Source organism: Bos indicus, chromosome 24 (genome assembly GCF_029378745.1).
Source record: "Bos indicus isolate NIAB-ARS_2022 breed Sahiwal x Tharparkar chromosome 24, NIAB-ARS_B.indTharparkar_mat_pri_1.0, whole genome shotgun sequence".
Taxonomy (NCBI): domain Eukaryota; kingdom Metazoa; phylum Chordata; class Mammalia; order Artiodactyla; family Bovidae; genus Bos; species Bos indicus.
In genome coordinates, this window is record NC_091783.1 from 40,972,291 (window position 1) to 40,990,321 (window position 18,031).

General features: G+C 43.8%; 1 protein-coding gene across 6 annotated transcripts in view; it reads left to right on the plus strand.

Annotated features, from left to right (window-relative positions):
• PTPRM (protein tyrosine phosphatase receptor type M) overlaps positions 1-18,031 on the plus strand; it is a 666,464-nt gene that overhangs the window by 296,286 nt on the left and 352,147 nt on the right. For all 6 annotated transcript variants that reach the window (XM_070778532.1, XM_070778534.1, XM_070778533.1 and 3 more), the window contains exon 7: positions 2,320-2,613. In XM_070778532.1, coding sequence (XP_070634633.1) covers positions 2,320-2,613 — 294 coding nt within the window. The remainder of the gene's footprint in view (positions 1-2,319; positions 2,614-18,031) is intronic.

Sequence of the window (18,031 nt, forward strand, 5' to 3'; positions counted from 1 at the left end):
GGATGCCTTGCTAGCATGTACAACTACAAAGTAATTAACTGCTTTTTCAGCCTGGCTTCATCAATGCCTTAGGATATACTAGAAAAGGCCCTTTTCATGTCTTGGTTCAAGGAATCGCCTAATGATATAAATTGATGTTAAATCATTATGAGTTGCGTCAAAGCTATCTCAAGAAATGAAGAGCTGGCACAGAGTTGCAGTTCATAAACGATAGGAACAATAATTTAATGAATTTTCACTAACTTTGCGGTCCCCTAAATAAAACTCATCTTGTGTCTTATGTAGACTAAGTCTCATAAGATTTCCCTGACTATTTTATTTTTTGACATAACCCCTTACATTTATTGAGGAGAACATGGCAACCTACTCTAGTGTTCTTGCCTGGAGAATCCCCTTGGACGGGGGAGCCTGGCGGGCTGCAGTCCATAGGGTCGCAGAGAGTCAGACACGACTGAGTGACTAAGCATGTACGTTTATTTATTTTATTTGGCTGTGCCAGCTCTTAGTTGTGACGTGTGGGATCTGTAGCTGCAGCCTGTGGAATCTAGTTCCCTGACTAGGGGTCAAACTCAGCCCCTCTGCATTGGGAGCATGTAATCTTAACTCCTGGACTGCCAGGAAAGTCTCTTCCCAGCTATTTTAAAAGTCAGTATGATTTATCACACTTTGAATATGTTAAAGAAGAAAAAAGCTGCCCCAACTTAACAGAGGGAGGTCGTGTTGTTCATTTCTTATTGGTCTAGGATCCAACTTGGTATCATCTCAGGGGCCACTCTTAGATGAGACCAGCAGTCCTAACGTCCTGATCAGCAGGAAACGTGGGAGGGATCAACTGGCTATGTATGTCACGAAGCCGACAGGTGCATACGCCAGTGACAGAATTGTTCAGTCACTAAGTCATGTCCAGCTCTTTGCGACCCCAAGGACTGCAGCACACCAGGTGTCCTGTCCTTTACAATCTCCCGGAGCTTGCTCAAACTCATGTCTATTAAGTCAGTGATGCTATCTAACCATCTCGTCCTCCGTTGCCTTCTTCTCCCCCTGTCCTCAGTCTTTCCCAGCATCAGGGTCTTTTCCAGTGAGTCAGCTCTTTTCATCAGGTGGCCAAAGCCCTGAAGCTTCAGCTTCAGCATCAGTCCTTTCAATGAATATTCAGCTTGATTTCCTTTAAGATTGACTGGTTTGATCTCCTTGCTGTCCAAGGGACTCTCAAGTCTTCTCTAGCACCACAATTCAAATAGCAGGCTTTATTTTCCATACATTTGTGTGAACTAGATGAGGAGTTGAAAACAAAAACACACCGAAAGGCACAAACCACCTGCAGAAACATGCTCAAAAAAAAAATCATTAGAGCTTAACATTTTTCTCTAATGGAGATTCATTAAATAGAAATATATTATTTCATACAATTACCTTCCTCCCTAATGTCATGTATGGTGCCACTCACAGTGACATTGGCGCATGGAATGTCTTTATTTGGTGCCTGGAGAGCCATTCAAGTGGCCCTTGATATACTGGGAATGTTGTTGAAAACAAGATTGCCTGTTTCTCCCGTCTCAAAGGTCCAGAGAAAGTCAGTCTCGGATTTTAAACAAGGAGGGGGACTTTCTTGAGTTGTAAAGAGTGTTTGCTGTTGATTGCTTAGAGGTTTATCAAGCTGGGCATGTGTTTTGTTTTAGAGCTTTTCTTTCTCTCTGTGGCTTTAATAATATTCATTATTGAAAGTTCCCTTAACAGTGGCTGTGCTGGACTTTATTACCCCAAGTGCTCACTGCTCTGGGAGCAGAAGGAATCCATTGGGATGGCTTTTTTGGGTAAATGAGGCATCCTGGAAATGCATTTATGATGAGATAAAGTGTAATTTCATCTGTGTTTTTCAAGTGATGATGTTCTTGGAATATAAATGTAAGAAGACTGAATTTAATGATGTAAGTAATACCTTGGGTGATGTCAAAGACACTGTTGACAGTGGTGAGCCTTCTAGAGCTTAATTACTACCACTTGAGAGAGTTTTTACAAGTTACTTTTAGTGCAAAATAAAATCCTTTGATGCCTATGTACGTATTCAAGAAAAAATGAATTGCATCCTAAAACAAACTGGGGTTGTACCTACCTGAACAGGCTTGGGCTTTAAAGGTGGCTTATTTCACAGGTTTGAACACTGCAGACCTCTCTCAAGGAGCTTTTTCTTATTAACCTGAGCAAAACCGTTCTCATCCGTTCATCGCTAAATTGTCAGCATCTTCCCGATTTTAGTGATTGATGTGCGTTTAGGTCTTTCCACGTGTCTGAAGGATGGCCCTCTGGTTTGCCTTTCAGAGCCCCCTGTCCCCATCGCACCCCCTCAGCTGGCCTCCGTGGGGGCCACCTACCTGTGGATACAACTCAACGCGAACTCCATCAATGGGGACGGGCCCATTGTGGCCCGGGAGGTGGAATACTGCACAGCCAGTGGGAGCTGGAGTGACCGGCAGCCGGTGGACTCCACGAGCTACAAAATTGGGCATCTGGACCCCGACACGGAGTATGAGATCAGTGTGCTCCTCACCCGGCCCGGGGAGGGCGGCACCGGCTCCCCTGGGCCCGCCCTCAGGACCAGGACCAAGTGTGCTGGTGAGTCTGGGGATCCTGGGGCCGCTTGTCCGTTTCTGATGGGGTCTGACCTGCAGCCTCAATGCAGGTGGCTCACGCTTTTCTCAGCTCTGCTGGGGCCCTGTCTGGGCACAGGAGGTCCCTTCACCTGTGGGCAACCACCTGTGGATTCAGACCTCAAGGCTTGGTCTCACTCAGGACGTCTCCACCCCTGTTTTCCCTGTTCTTCATTTACACCTTCCTAGGATTATCACCTAGTTCTTATGGAAATCATCCCAAAGTCGACACAAACTGTCCACTTTAATGATGTCTGCTCATCGGCCAGCACCTCCCGTCCAGGTCTCTTCAGTTTATGTTCCCCGTTGATGTGCTTGTACCTCGTGGTGAGGGGTGGGGGCGCTTTGGAAGAACAGATTCCACCTTAGCCATGTGTTTTTATGGACGAATATTGAATGGAGGGGCTGCTTGCCAATGACCCAGGGCCCATTTGTAAGATAAGCCAGGGTGATTTTCAGGCTGCACGCAGGCTTTAAATTCTCAGATGATAAAGTTCTAATTGACTATGTGGAGCTGGCTCTGTGGGGTTGATGGAGAGAGAAATGCAGAGTCTTATAAAAATCAAACCCCGAAGGAAGCTCCCATCAGAGGTTCGAGTGCTGTTTCTGTCTGGCTGCTCTCGGGTTGAAATAACAGAGAGAAGTAACAGGTTGGGACACTGAAGTGTTCTTTCATCATTTGAATGAAGATTCTTACACTGAATTGCGGCCTGAGCTGATGAGACTCCAGAAGTTTTTATGGAGACAATTGATTCTTCAGGTAGCATTATATAAGAGGACATTTATCGATAGGTTTCATTTCTTCTTAAGTTTTGAAAGTACTCAGAGCAACAGTCTAACCCTGTCTGGTAGGACAAATGATTAAGCCTTGACAATGGTAACTACTTGGTTCTTTCTTCATAATTTTGAGTATGTGGTTTCCAAAAGCCAAAAACTCATGGGAAAAAAAATTGTTTTTGTAAAAATACTTTGTTGGAAAAGAAAACGGGACCCTTATTCTTCTTGGGGTGTTGCTACTGGGCCTGTCTTGTCCACCTTGTCCACCCAAGTCTCTTTCCTGGGTCCCCCGCCCCCATGGTCATGTCACGCTCAGTGCAGACTCTGGCAAAAGACCTGTGGTGGTCCATAGAGAACAGAGCTGGGTAACAGCTTCTGTGCCTCGCTTTCCTAAACCATGTCATCTCCTCTCTGTTTAACGAATACATTTTCCCTTCTTTCTTTGAAATCGTTTATCATCTTTCATAATGCAAGCAATAGCTTGTAACACTGTTTACATCATTTTAGAATTTAGGAATTGCTTTCAAATCTGTTACTTATTTTATAACTGCCTTGTGAAATCTCTGGAGTCAAGACTATGACCCACTTCCTTATGTTGTTTAGTCACCAAGTCATGTCCAACTCTTTGTGACCCCATGGACTGTAGCCTGGCAGGCTCCTCTGTTGATGGGATTTCCCAGGCAAGAGTACTGGAGTGGGTTGCCATTCCCTTCTCCAGGGGATCTTCCTGACTCAGAGACTGAGCCCATATCTCCTGCATTAGGCAGGCATTGGCAGGCAGATTCTTTACTGCTGCACTGCAAGGGAAGCCAACCCCCTTCCTAGGGACTAGGAGATGGAAGCCCTTGTGGTCTGCTTTCCTCCACACCTGCTCCTTGAGCAATAAGTTTGTGTTCTCTGACTTCAGCGTTATTTGGAGGAATCCTGCTTGGGGGCCATGGTGCTCGTCAGTCTTCCTTTCTCTTCAGAAGAAGGTTAGGACCCCATTCACTGACAACCCCTCCCACCTCATGTTTTTAGTTCTGGTCTTTTCTCCTGATTCTGTGTCTGTATATTTCAGGTATTGACATAATTATTACCTACATTTCCCCTAAACCCTAAGATGTGTGTCTCTGTTTTCAAGAAGCTTTTTTGTTACTGTGATGTAAAGTGTAAATGTAGAGCCTTTCATAATAGATTGGCAGCCCTTCTTAAGACAATAAAACCAGTTCTGAATGGATATTTGCATGTCAGCCCTGTGCCTTAAAGTTTTAACCTCTCTTAAGCAAGTAAGTCTGATGAGAAGGCAAGCTTTTTCCTCTTACCATTTGCAACCCTCCTTGTTCACTGTTGCAGGCGTGTCCTGCACAGGCATTGAGCATTTTTTGAAAAAGCTGTGGTTGAGCAAGTCAGTCTTAGGAAATAGAAATAGGTGAGAGGCTCAAAGCTAGAAATAAGAGCGGAAGATGCCGGGTGGGTGAGCAAAGGGATGTTGAATGAGCCTTCTACTGTCAAAGAAATAGAGCTTCACCCTTTCCTGACCTGAGGCTTTTGAAAAATCTGCAGGAAAGCCTGCCTACTGCTCTGGTGAGCTGTGTGGAACGGTGGTGCGCAGGACAGAGTGAAAAGAAGGAAGACTCTAGACTGAGAGGTGTGCTGGTGGTCCTCTCCTCTTCCTCAGGTGGTTCACCAGCATTTAAGGCTCAGAAAGAACAAGTCATGGACCTCATAACCTGAGAGAGATGCTGAGCACTCTGCAAAGCAGGTGGAAGATGGAAAATGGCCTTGACTGGGCATAAACAGTGGATGAATCTAAGAGGGTGACAGGAAGTGGGAATAACTGAATATTCGTCCCAGGTGGTTTAAAAGGCCAAGACTATGTGTCCAGAATTAGAGAAATTAAATTTAACAGCAGTACATTTAAAAAAAAAGAGAGAAATTGAGGATTAGGTGTAAATGCGTATGAATATACAGTATGGTCCATATTGTGTTAGTCATTCTGTAGTGTTATTGCCTTGCCCTCACCTCCCCCCAAGTGAAAGGTGGTGCTGGAGAAGACTCTTGAGAGTCCCTTGGACAGCAAGAAGGTTAAACCAGTCAATCCTAAAGGAAATCAACCCTGGATAATCATTGGAAGGACTGATGCTGAACCTGAAGCTCCATTACTTTGGCCACCTGTTGTGAAGATCCTGATGTTGGGAAAGATGGAAGGCAAAAGGAGAAGAGGGTGGCAGAGGATGAAATGGTTAGATAGCATCACCAACTCATTGGACATGAGTGTGAGCAAACTCGGGGAGATAATGAAGGACCAGGAAGCCTGGTTTGCTGCAGTCCATGGGGTCGCACAGAATCAGACACAACTTAGTGGCTGAACAACAACAAAACAACTCCCCCCCCGCAAAAAAAAAGTCCCTAATGTAAGTGTAGGTTGCATTAAGAAAACAAATGCCTATGTTGAGGAGGTCAGCTATTATTATTATCACTCATTTTAAAAGAGAGAGAACACAGAACAAGCTGAGCTCAAGGGAATGCATCCTGGATAGGAAATGCTATGAACTTCGCTCAACCATTGAGGAATGGTGGAAGAGTTGAGATGGATGATGGAGAAGAGCAGGGTGTCTGCACATTTGACAAGAAGTAAGTCATGACCAGGAGTTTCAAAACTCCCACAAAACACCCAGTGGCTGGTGGGTTCAAGCGGAAGCCGGTGTTGCAGAAGGAGATTCTATGTTCATGAGAGGATTGAGCTGGCTGAACCTGGAGGCCTTTTCCACGTAAGGATTCTATGGTCTCTTTTTAATGAAATGATCCAGTGTGTTCTTCTAGCTTGAAAACCTGAGTTTACTTTTTTATTTCATCCTTGATGAAATTCTCCGTAATAATGTTTATCAAGTAGTGCTCTGCTGGCCAATGGAGGTCTCCGATGACCTTTGCAAAAGCCTGAGCAGAAGTAGGGAAACACTGAGTTTTAGGGTAGCAGTTTTTGTGCTAAAATATCACTTTTATGAAATGCTTGTGGTTTCTGGAGCCGGAGTCAGCAGTTGAGAATTCAGGCTCTGAGACCAGGCTGCCAGGATTTGAGTCCTGGCTCTGCCTGGAGCTAGACACGTGGCCTTGGGAAGAACTCACACCTTCTCTGAGTTTCTGTCACCTTATCTATGAAACAGGGGTGATACTAACATTGGGCATCTCCTATCTCCTAGTGTGGTTGTGAAGCCTTAGAAGACAGTACATGTGAGGTGCCTAGGACAGAACCTCACACGTAGCAAGTAGTCAATACAAGTTAACTGCCAGTAAAAAAAATTATCTTTTAGCATTTTCATTCAAAAGAAGTAGATGCGGGCAACCTGATTTCCTTGACTTAGATAACTTAATCTGGTAAGTTAAAAAATCAGATGGATTCTGTTTATATTTGGGCTCAGAGAATCCCTTGCAGTTGGGCGTTGGATCCATCCCAGACATCATTCTCTCATTTTTTTTTTTCTATTAAATCCGTTTCTTTTGGACAAACTGTTTTCATTACTGTGCTGCACCCATGAGGCTTGTCCTATCCCACTGCAGTGACACCCACAAAACTGTATTTCGTTTCTTGCATTGAAATGAAATGGTCTCTGTTTACGGCCCGTCTCTGTGCGCTGACATTGATTTTTGCATGTGGCGTGTAGATACGGTTTCATCACCTGCCAGGTTTCTTTCAAGAATTGTAGGGGAGCACACTGCCAGACCTCTTGCTTTCTGACGCTTCCCCAAATTATTTTCAAATGTATGCACAGGCTCTGCATGTGTGACCTTGATCAAATCACTGTTCTTCTCTGATTCTCCAAATAGGCACCGTTGACACCTGCCCAGATCATATCCAAGGTGTTTTAGAAGATCAGGTTAGACATTATCTGTGAAAGTATTTTAGAGATGAGCAAATCCTCTGCCTACATGGGATATTAAAAATGATTATTGTCAAGAGCTAGTTTCAAGATTTATATACACATCTAGTTATTTTCCAACTTTGCCATTCAGCTAGAGTTGGGAAATCTCAGAGAGCTGAAATTATTTCAGTATCCAGTGGAGCAAAATGCAATTTAGTTTGTATTTTCTATTATATCTTATATTCTTGTAATTATGTGCAGCCTGTACATCACAAGTCATTAGCTGGGAGCTCCTTGAAAAATAGAAACAGGAGATGCTGTTAGCTTGATTCTCATAGTGGACTTTTTAAGTGTTTTATTTGAGGATATTGCTTTTTATGTATCCTGGTTATTGTTTAACTGTGGTTAAGTGGCTTGCTAATAACTGGCCCCAGGAGTTAAAGCAGGATGATGATAAACTAATGATTTAACAATTAAGATGGTAGGAGCGAAAAAGAAAACTGAACTGAAATGTGTTCTTTAGAGTTAGTATAACTAAAATTATTTTAAAACAGAGAATGATTGCATTTTTAAAAAATTTTATGCATGTGGTAATTTATTAAGTATCCTATATTTGCAAAGCACTGTCCCAAGCCTTGAGGACAGAGCAACAAGACTAGATCTGACCTTCAGAGCTGATATATTCGGGGGAATTGGAGGGAAGAGGTGTTCAGGCAATAAATATATAAATTATGTATCTATGTTCTTCTGTGTGTGTATGTGTATGTTAGTTGCTCAGTTTTGTCCAGCTCTTTGCAAACTCACAGACTGTAGCCTGCCAGGCTCCTTAGTCCATGGAATTATCCAGGCAAGAATACTGGAGTGAGTAGCTATTCTCTCCTCCAGGGGATTTTCCTGACCCAGGGATCAAACCCATGTCTACTGCATTGCAGGCAGATTCTTTACCATCTCAGCCACCAGGCAAGTCCATGTACATATAAATATATGTATATTGTATATACACATACATATAATACAATAAATGCTATGAAGGGAAATGGAGAAAGGAATAAAGAGCAGAAAGGTCAAATTTTTCTATTATTTTTAGTTTTAATTGTGCCAAAATAATGTAACACAAAATTTACCATCTTAAACCATTAATATTGTATAGTTCAATAGTGTTCTGTTCACCCAGCCAACCTCCAGGAATTTTTCATTTTGCAAAACTAAAACTCCCTACCTCTTCCCTTCACTCCCCAGCCCTGAAAACCCCCGTTTCTGCCTCTCTGAGTTTGAGGACTCCGGGTTCCTCATGTAAGTGGAATCAGTCTTTTGTGTCTGGCGCATTCACTTAGTGCAGTGTCTGCCAGGTCCATCCGTATTACAGCACGTGCGATTGCGCCTCTGTAGTTGCTCTGACCGGAGAAGGCGCTGGCACCCCACTCCAGTACTCTTGCCTGGAAAATCCCATGGGCGGAGGAGCCTGGTAGGCTGCAGTCCATGGGGTCGCTGAGCGACTTCACTTTCACTTTTCACTTTCATGCATCGGAGAAGGAAATGGCAACCCACTCCAGTGTTCTTGGCTGGAGAATCCCAGGGACGGGGGAGCCTGGTGGGCTTCCGTCTGTGGGGTCGCACAGAGTCGGACACAACTGAAGTGACTTAGCAGCAGCAGCAGCAGTTACTCTGACCATGTTGTGTGGTGTATACATGTCTGTGATTACTCTGACAGTGTCGTGTAGTATATAGTTTACGTGGTTCTTTGAAAACCACTTTGAGACTTTAAGCAATTACATTGGTTTTCCATGAGTAATCCTCGAAGTTTAAAAACATTTTATCTTTCTGACTTGGGAACTCATGCCTCCTAGAGCAGACAGTACTTCTGTGTCTTCAGACTTCAAGTGTATATATAAGAGATGTGTCAGGATGCTATAGCCACCCACCAACAGGCAGCCTTCTGTTTGTCCAGAATAATGAGTGAGATAAGCAATTGGAGGGTTTAAGAAAATAATGTAAACGAGTAAGGGAGTGTACATTTTATATTCACAGAGAGCTGTGCATTTGTTTCACACATGCCTAGCTGGGAGCCTTTTCTGTGACTGTGATAAGAAGTTCGAATGTGTATTACATGAAATTGCATTTTTGTTCTGCTCAGGGGCTTGGATCGAAGCAGTCAAAGCTGCCTTGTCTGTCCTACCTGCAGTGACAGGAGAGGTGGGCCATGGTTTTCATCACTTCAGGCCACTTCACCTGTGCCCTGTGGCCTGTGAAAGTGGGTGTGTGCTCACCCTGTTGCAGTGTGCATTTTTGTGCATCTCCTGTTCTTTGTGATGGCAGTTGTCCCGTTGCCCCAGAACAGATGTGTTTGTGTAACTCTCCTGTGCCCTCACCACGTGCTTGGATGATGACCTACAGGTGTGAGCGTGGTGTTCCTCAGAGCAGAGGCCCCGCATCCCTGACCGTGAGGATGTTGTACTGACCACAGGTTAATGTTTCGTGATGTGTTTTACCAGAGACCCTGAGACCATCTTTTCTCTTTTAATTTTTTAAATTAAATAATTTTTGTTTGCTTGTTTTGATTGTGCTGTGCACAGACTTCCTCTAGTTGTGGCAAGCGGGGACTGCCCTCTAGTTGCGGTGCTCGGGCCTCTGATTTCGGTGGCTTCTCTTGTTGTAGAGCACAGGCTGCAGACACTCAGGCTCAGTAAAAAGTTGTGGTGCATGAGCTTAGTTGCTGCAAGGCATGTGGGATCTTCCTGGACCAGGGATCGAACCCACATATCCTGTGTTTCCTGTATTGGCAGGTGGATTCTTTACCACTGAACCGCCAGGGAAGCCCCTTGAGACCGTCTTTAACCTCATTTACATAGCAACATACTCTGTGCTACCAGCCCTAGTCTAAATCTCAGGAGATTTAGGTTAATATAGGTTTTGAGGTGTTAATTTCACTGTGGTTGCTAAATGTGAGACAGGAGTAACTCCTTTTATATTTTATTTTTATTGGAGTCTCGTTGATTTCAATGTTGCATTAGTTTCAGTCCTATAGTAAAGTGAGTCAGTTATGCTTCTGCCACTGCTGCTAAGTCGCTTCAGTCGTGTCCGACTCTGTGCAACCCCATAGACAGCAGCCAACCAGGCTCCGCTGTCCCTGGGATTCTCCAGGCAAGAACACTGGAGTGGGTTGCCATTTCCTTCTCCAATGCATGAAAGTGAAAAGTGAAAGTGAAGTCGCTCAGTCGTGTCTGACTCTAGCGACCCCATGGAATACAGCCCACCAGGCTCCTCCATCCATGGGATTTTCCAGGCAAGGGTACTGGAGTGGGGTGCCATTGCCAATCAGTTATACATATACATATATCCACTCTTTTCTTTTTTTTTAGATTCTTTGAACATATAGATCACTACAGGGTATTGAGTAGAGTTCCCTGTGCTATAGAGCAGGTCCTTATTAGTTGTTATCTATTTTATATAGAATAGTGTGTGTGTGTCAGACCCAGTCATCTTAAATACTCTTGAGTGGGGTTCCCATGTGGGAACTGAACAGTGATGAGATTCTTGGCAGGAGGGCTTTGCATGAAGCCCAAACTGCATGCTACCCACACGCACTAAAGGCCAACCTCTCTGTGTCTCTTTATTATTCTTATTTCCTCTTGTGGGAACAAAACAGACGTTCCAGTTGGAATGGGTCTGATCTGAATTAAAACCCTGCCAAAGCTTGTTTTGTTTTCTTCCTAAATCAAGGTGGGGGCAGATTTGTCTCTTTTATACAAAACTTGCTGGCGACACAACATGTATTTGGACCCACAAGGACGACCCAAGGGCACTGGGGCGGGTGGGAGCCCGACGGATACCTGGCAGCGCCTGAGATTCAGAATGAATATAGGCCAAGGCCTCACCGAATGGAACACGATTTATTTTTAATTTAAGTTTATTTACCAAGGAAAGAAAAATTAAAGTGTGCTAATTCTAATTCTAAAACAGTTCTGCCAAAGGGCAACAGGTTTTTTTTTTTTAATGCATTTCCAACACATTAAACCATTAAGAACCTTTCTTAATGATAAACATTAAAAGGGAATAAAAAGTATCTGCCCGATTAGACTGCAGATATAAATACATGGCTTTGGGCAGCGTGTTGCAGTTGGGTGAGGAAGAGAACACAGCAGCATCCTGGCACCTTTTTTGTTATGATACATTCAGTCCGTGCTGCACGGTCTTCATGCCCCACAGGCTGTGATATCCAAACCTCAACACTGCCTTGAAACACTGAGTCAGCACTTTCCATTGTCTATGTGTGTTAAGTGCTCACTCGTGTCCGACTCTTTGCGACCCCATGGACTATTGTCCACCAGGCTCCTCTGCCCGTGGGGATTCTCCAAGGAAAGAATACTGGAGTGGGTTGCCATTTCCTCCTCCAGGGGATCTTTCTGACCCAGGGATTGGACCCGGCTCTCCCACATTGCAGGCAGATTCTTTACTGTCTGAGCCACCAGGGAAGTCTGAACCCTAAGGCCATGGCTGGGGAGGAGGTAGGATTATAACTTCTGGAGCAATTCTGTGTGACGGGTTTGGAAAGGCTTCTAGAGAAGCCAGCTTTGGCTGCTACTCATATCCAATGGCTCAGTGGATAAAGAATCTGCCTGCAACGCAGGAGACATAAGAGATGCAACTTCGATTCCTGGATTGGGAAGATCCCTTGGAGAAGGAAATGGCAACCCACTCTAGTATTCTTGCCTGGGAAATCTCACAGACAGGGGAGCTTCGTGGGTTACATTCCATGGGATCAAAAAAGAGTCGGACGTGACCTAGTGACTAAGCGTGCTGGAAAAGCCAGACAGATGGAGGCGGTTGCTTTCAGAGTCCTCATTATCCTGTCTCTGCCACTCCTAAGTGCCCTGATGGTTCTAGAAGGTGTCAAGCAGGCCCCTTGTCTGTAAAGAGTAAGCATCGCTCATGGAACTTCTAGGCGTGAGGTTGAAGTCTTTGTAGGCAGCTCCCTGTGTGGCTTGGAATAAACTGAGGAGGCAGAGAAATTTAAAAGAAGGATCTGGAGATTATCAGTCAGTGGCTGCAGCTTTCCCAGGCCATACCTCTGATGGGCCATTTGACGCTTCAAAAAAAAAACAACTTCAAAACCCTTCCATGCCATGTTCTGTATGTCTTGACCAGGTTCCCGGTGCAGTGCTTTGATGGCATCGGTCTCTATGAGAGGGGCTCTGCTGTCCTAGAGAAACATGCCTGTGGTCAGGATTGAGATTGGAGATGTGGGTCCTGATTCTGTGGACTAAGGGACTGAGATGGGTTCTGATACTGTGAACCTAAGGAACTGAGATGGGTCCTAATATTGTGGATTAAGGGACTGAGGTGCATCCTGATGCTGTGGACTAAGGGACTGTGGTGCCCAGGTGCACTCTTCCTCTCTAGAGTGCTTCTGAGACAGGCTCACCTTTATTCTGAGCCCATGACCGAGTGAAAACCTGAAAGGACTAGTCTCAGAATCGCCTTTGTGTTCAGGACATTTCAGGAAAAGTTCCCACAGGCTTTAACTTATCAGGTTGCTGTGGGTTTTTGCCTCAAGTGCAGCAAGTCCCATTTCATAAACTGGGAAGAAGATGGACACTGTCCTTGATCTCATAGGTCCTTGTGCTTCTGTTCATCTTGCCTGGGCAGGCTTAGATTCATCCTCCTCTTCTCCCACCAGCTCTCAGCTCATTCGTCCTTGTTCATGTGGCTAGAACTCATGGAAACAGACTCAGCTACATTTGGGCTCCAATTAGAATTTTCCTACTTCATCTCTGAGGAAAATCCTACTCGTGCTTAAAAACTAAATTAATAAGAAGTTAAATGAGAGCTAAAACTTGCAGAATGATAACAATGAATTATGAAACCTTGATGAAATGTCAAATTTTTAGTTTATGAGGCTGAAACATATTCCTTTGTTTGGATAATATTTTTCTAAATTAATTTTAAGAATATAAAGAACCGGTAATTGCATTACCTATTAGAATAAATTGTAAGTGAATAGAAAGCTTTAAAAATGAATAATGCATATAAATGAAATTAAAACTACAAATACCAGAAATCTTATTAGGAAGCATGGTTATACCTATTATTAAAATAAGAAAGATAATAGAACTGTTTGCGATCAAAACTGCTGGTCTTCCATCCATGTTATTGCCTTTGTAGAAAGAGTAAAATAAGTAATATAACTATTCAGGGAAAATATTTCTATTGACCAAATAGCAATATTTCTTTCTTTCAGATCTAGACAACTGACTCTAGACATAGATTTGTAGCTGGCATTGAAAACTCTTTCTAGCATATATGAGCAGTAGAAAAATACAGATATTAACATATATATATATATATTTCTGTTAGGTGTTATATATTGTTATTTACTATTCTTTAGCTAGACTCTATCACTCTTAAGATGGATCGTGACTTCATCATACCTAACATTTTATTTGTTAATGTTTATAGCTTTTTCATGATCTGTTTTAACTACTGAAGCCAGAGGTACCATATAAGAAGGCAAAATATATAGAAATATATAGTGAAGAAGGTCATGGATTTCCTCATCTTTCAATTCCTTTCCTGGGAGTAATACTTGGGTGTTTATCTTTGCACATCTCTGTCTCTACCCATTTGCACATATATGTATCAGTCTATGTCCCAGGTCTGTTACTTACTCTTTCTAACCATGGAAGAGCATGTTGTTCATGGGTTTCTGCAATTTGATTTCACATTGGTCAGTACTGTCTGAACATCTCTCTAGTGGCTAGAGTCTAGTGCAGTATTTATGTATCTTTCCCTCATCCTTAGCAGTAGCTATTTGTATCCTGAGACATGCTGTGCTGTTAGTCGTTCTCAGTCATGTCTGACTCTTTGTGACCCCATGGACTGTAGCCCACCGGGCTCCTCTGTCCATGGAATTCTCCAGGCAAGAACACTAGAGTCGGTAGCCATTCCCTTCTCCAGGGGATCTTCCTGACCCAGGGATCAAATTGGTTCAGTATAACAAAGGCGGTGCCTGCCTCTGGAGTGAAGGGCAGACAGGCGTGTTTTCTCCCAAGTAAGAGTTTTGGGTTCCCTGAGCTCAGGGTCTCAGCAGTGTAACACACACCTCCTGTGTGCAGCACGGCTTGGACCCTCACTGTCGCCCTCATGAAACTTTGGGGGCAAAGTGTGATGTAACAAGCTTTATGCTCAAGCTACTCACTGTGCTGTCAGTAGTGAAGTCCTCCGTTTCTGACCCAGGAATCTCCTGTCTTCTGCTAACATCCATGAAACTGGGGCCGGGAACTCATTAATGTGAAAGTTGGGTGAAATCTCAGACTCTTCAAAGTTCTTAACAGTATATACTTAGAAGAAAAGAAAAGTTGCTCTTTATAACATCCTCTGACTCCTACATTTTGAGAAGTAGGAGATTGAGCCCTGGATAAGCAAAGCAACTTGCACGAGTGCACAATAAGTCTGTTTACACAAATGCATGGTGAGTCTGTGCAAGTGTACCACCAGTCTGTTTGCACAAGTGTACAGTTTGCACAAGTGCACAGTGAGTCTGTTTGCCCAACTGCATAGCTGCAGATGTGGCTCTCCGAGCCAGCCCTTGGTCAGTCAGCACACTTTGCTTTGCCTGTCACTACAACATCCGGCTCTGTGAGGACAGCCCACAGCCCTGGAATAGATAAGAATTTCCTATTTCAAGAGAGAAACAAGTGACGTAAACCGAGAGGCGTGGCTGTTGCATAGAGCGTATAGCTGTAACCTGACCAGGTGATTCAGCATGGAGAGATGCTCAGAGGATAGAAGATCAATATCGACCAGGGTCATTTTAGCTCTAATTCCCCTAAGAACTGCAAAATGACATTAGTTGGCCTTCTCTCGTGTTTCCCGATTTGTGTGTTTTCTGGTCACTACAATTCTGAGGTTGGGTGCTAGTGCATGGACACCTTATCTTTGACAAAGGGGGCAAGAATATACAATGGAGAAAAGACAATCTCTTTAACAAGCGGTGCTGGGAAAACTGGTCAACCACTTGTAAAAGAATGAAACTAGAACACTTTCTAACACCATACACAAAAATAAACTCAAAATGGATTAAAGATCTAAACGTAAGACCAGAAACTATAAAACTCCTAGAGGAGAACATAGGTAAAACACTCTCCGACATACATCACAGCAGGATCCTCTATGACCCACCTCCCAGAATATTGGAAATAAAAGCAAAAATAAACAAATGGGACCTAATTAAACTTAAAAGCTTCTGCACAACAAAGGAAACTATTAGCAAGGTGAAAAGGCAGCCTTCAGAATGGGAGAAAATAATAGCAAATGAAGCAACTGACGAACAACTAATCTCAAAAATATACAAGCAACTCCTACAGCTCAACTCCAGAAAAATAAACAACCCAATCAAAAAATGGGCCAAAGAACTAAACAGACATTTCTCCAAAGAAGACATACAGATGGCTAACAAACACATGAAAAGATGCTCAACATCACTCATTATCAGAGAAATGCAAATCAAAACCACTATGAGGTACCATTTCACACCAGTCAGAATGGCTGCTATCCAAAAGTCTACAAGCAATAAATGCTGGAGAGGGTGTGGAGAAAAGGGAACCCTCTTCCACTGTTGGTAGGAATGCAAACTAGTACAGCCACTATGGAGAACAGTGTGGAGATTCCTTAAAAAACTGGAAATAAAACTGCCTTATGATCCAGCAATCCCACTGCTGGGCATACACACTGAGGAAACCAGAAGGGAAAGAGACACGTGTACCCCAATGTTTATCACAGCACTGTTTATAATAGCCAGGACATGGAAGCAACCTAGATGTCCATCAGCAGATGAATGGATAAGAAAGCTGTGGTACATATACACAATGGAGTATTACTCAGCCATTAAAAAGAATACATTTGAATCAGTTCTAATGAGGTGGGTGAAACTTGAGCCTATTATACAGAGTGAAATAAGCCAGAAAGAAAAACACCAATACAGTATACTAACACATATATATGGAATTTAGAAAGATGGTAACAATAACCCTGTGTACGAGACAGCAAAAGAGACACTGATGTATAAAACAGTCTTATGGACTCTATGGGAGAGGGAGAGGGTGGGAAGATTTGGGATAATGGCATTGAAACATGTATAATATCATATATGAAACAAGTCACCAGTCCAGGTTCGATGCACGATACTGGATGCTTGGGGCTGGTGCACTGGGACGACCCAGAGGGATGGTATGGGGAGGGAGGAGGGAGGAGGGTTCAGGATGGGGAACACATGTATACCTATGGTGGATTCATTTAGATATTTGGCAAAACTAATACAATATTGTAAAGTTTAAAAATAAAATAAAATTAAAAAAAAATAAAGTGGGGCTCTGTTTGATCACAGATATTAAATATACCTTGTAGCCAATAGACTGTGGAGACTTAACAAGGTGGTGGCTTTGCCCTCAGTTAAGCCCTGGAACATCAGCAGGGCCGTTCTTTTCACTTATTAGGTGTATATATATGTAGAGCCTGTTTTGTTTTTACGTGGTGGCATGCATCTTCCTCTCTTTGGAAAGAATTTCTTTGTAGTATTGTGAGATCGTAACTCTTCTATGTTTTATCAGTAGTATTCATAACCCTTCTAGCACACTGATCACTTCTCAACTTCAATTATTAAACAGGTTTCTATTCTAATAGTGACTTAAGGATATTGACTGCTACAAGGAGTCTGCAAGCAGATGACAGTCATCTTTCATATAAATTCCAATCAGGTTTCATCATTTTTTAAGAACAAAGACACATCTCTCCACCTCAGAATGGCCTTCAGCAAATTTCATAAAGCAGAGCTTCTGCGTGGAAGCTGACAGAACATGACTCTGGGCTCTGCACCTGTGTATTCGCTGAGCCCCAGGCCTGTGGCAGAGAAAATTGAATGTTCCCTGGGTGACCTGTCTCGAAGCCGGGTCTTTAATCCCACGGTGGTTATTGAAGCTCTCACTGTGGCCAAAGTAAAAGCAGAAGTGAGGCCAGAGGTGACTTCTGCAACAATCTGGATCCAACCACAGAGGAAATTGTTGACACCCGCCCCCCGCTGTCATGGCTTCCTTCTCTGGCCACTTGTGTCTAAGTCTAGAAAACTCACAAAACCTTCTGAGAACCCTGCAGTGTCTGAGAATGACTACTGAAGAAATCAGCAGTAGAGGCTGTGCACTCAGGCACTCAGTCATGTCCAACTCTTTGGGACCCCCATGGCCTGTAGCCCACCCGCCAGGCTCTGTCCATGGGATTCTCCAGGCAAGAATTCTGGAGTGGGTTGCCATGCCCTCCTGCAGGACATCTTCCTGACCCAGGGCTGGAACCCGCATCTCTTATGTCTCCTGCACTGGCAGGCAGATTCTTCACCACGACTAGCGCCACCTGGGGCAGAGTAAGGAGTTCATATTTTACTGTCTTTCCACTATTGCTTAGACTTGTATGATCACATTGGACTTTAGAAAGATCTCTAACTGCAGGACAGAGAGACTCTGGAGGGGAGCGAGGGACATCTGGGATGATGAGTGAGAAGGACGCACGGAGAGCCTAGGGGTGAGGGCTGACGCTGGGGCGGCCGCTGTGCAGATAACCTAGGTAAAGCTGCTGAACCCAGGGCTTCTAGGACCAAGGATAGAGAAGATGTAGTGACTGGCTCCCTGCAGAGGGTGAAGCAGTGGAAAGAGCCAAGGGTGAGTCACAGGTTTCCGGCTGGAAGGAGCGGGCAGCTCGTGGAATTCTTTACTGACCTCA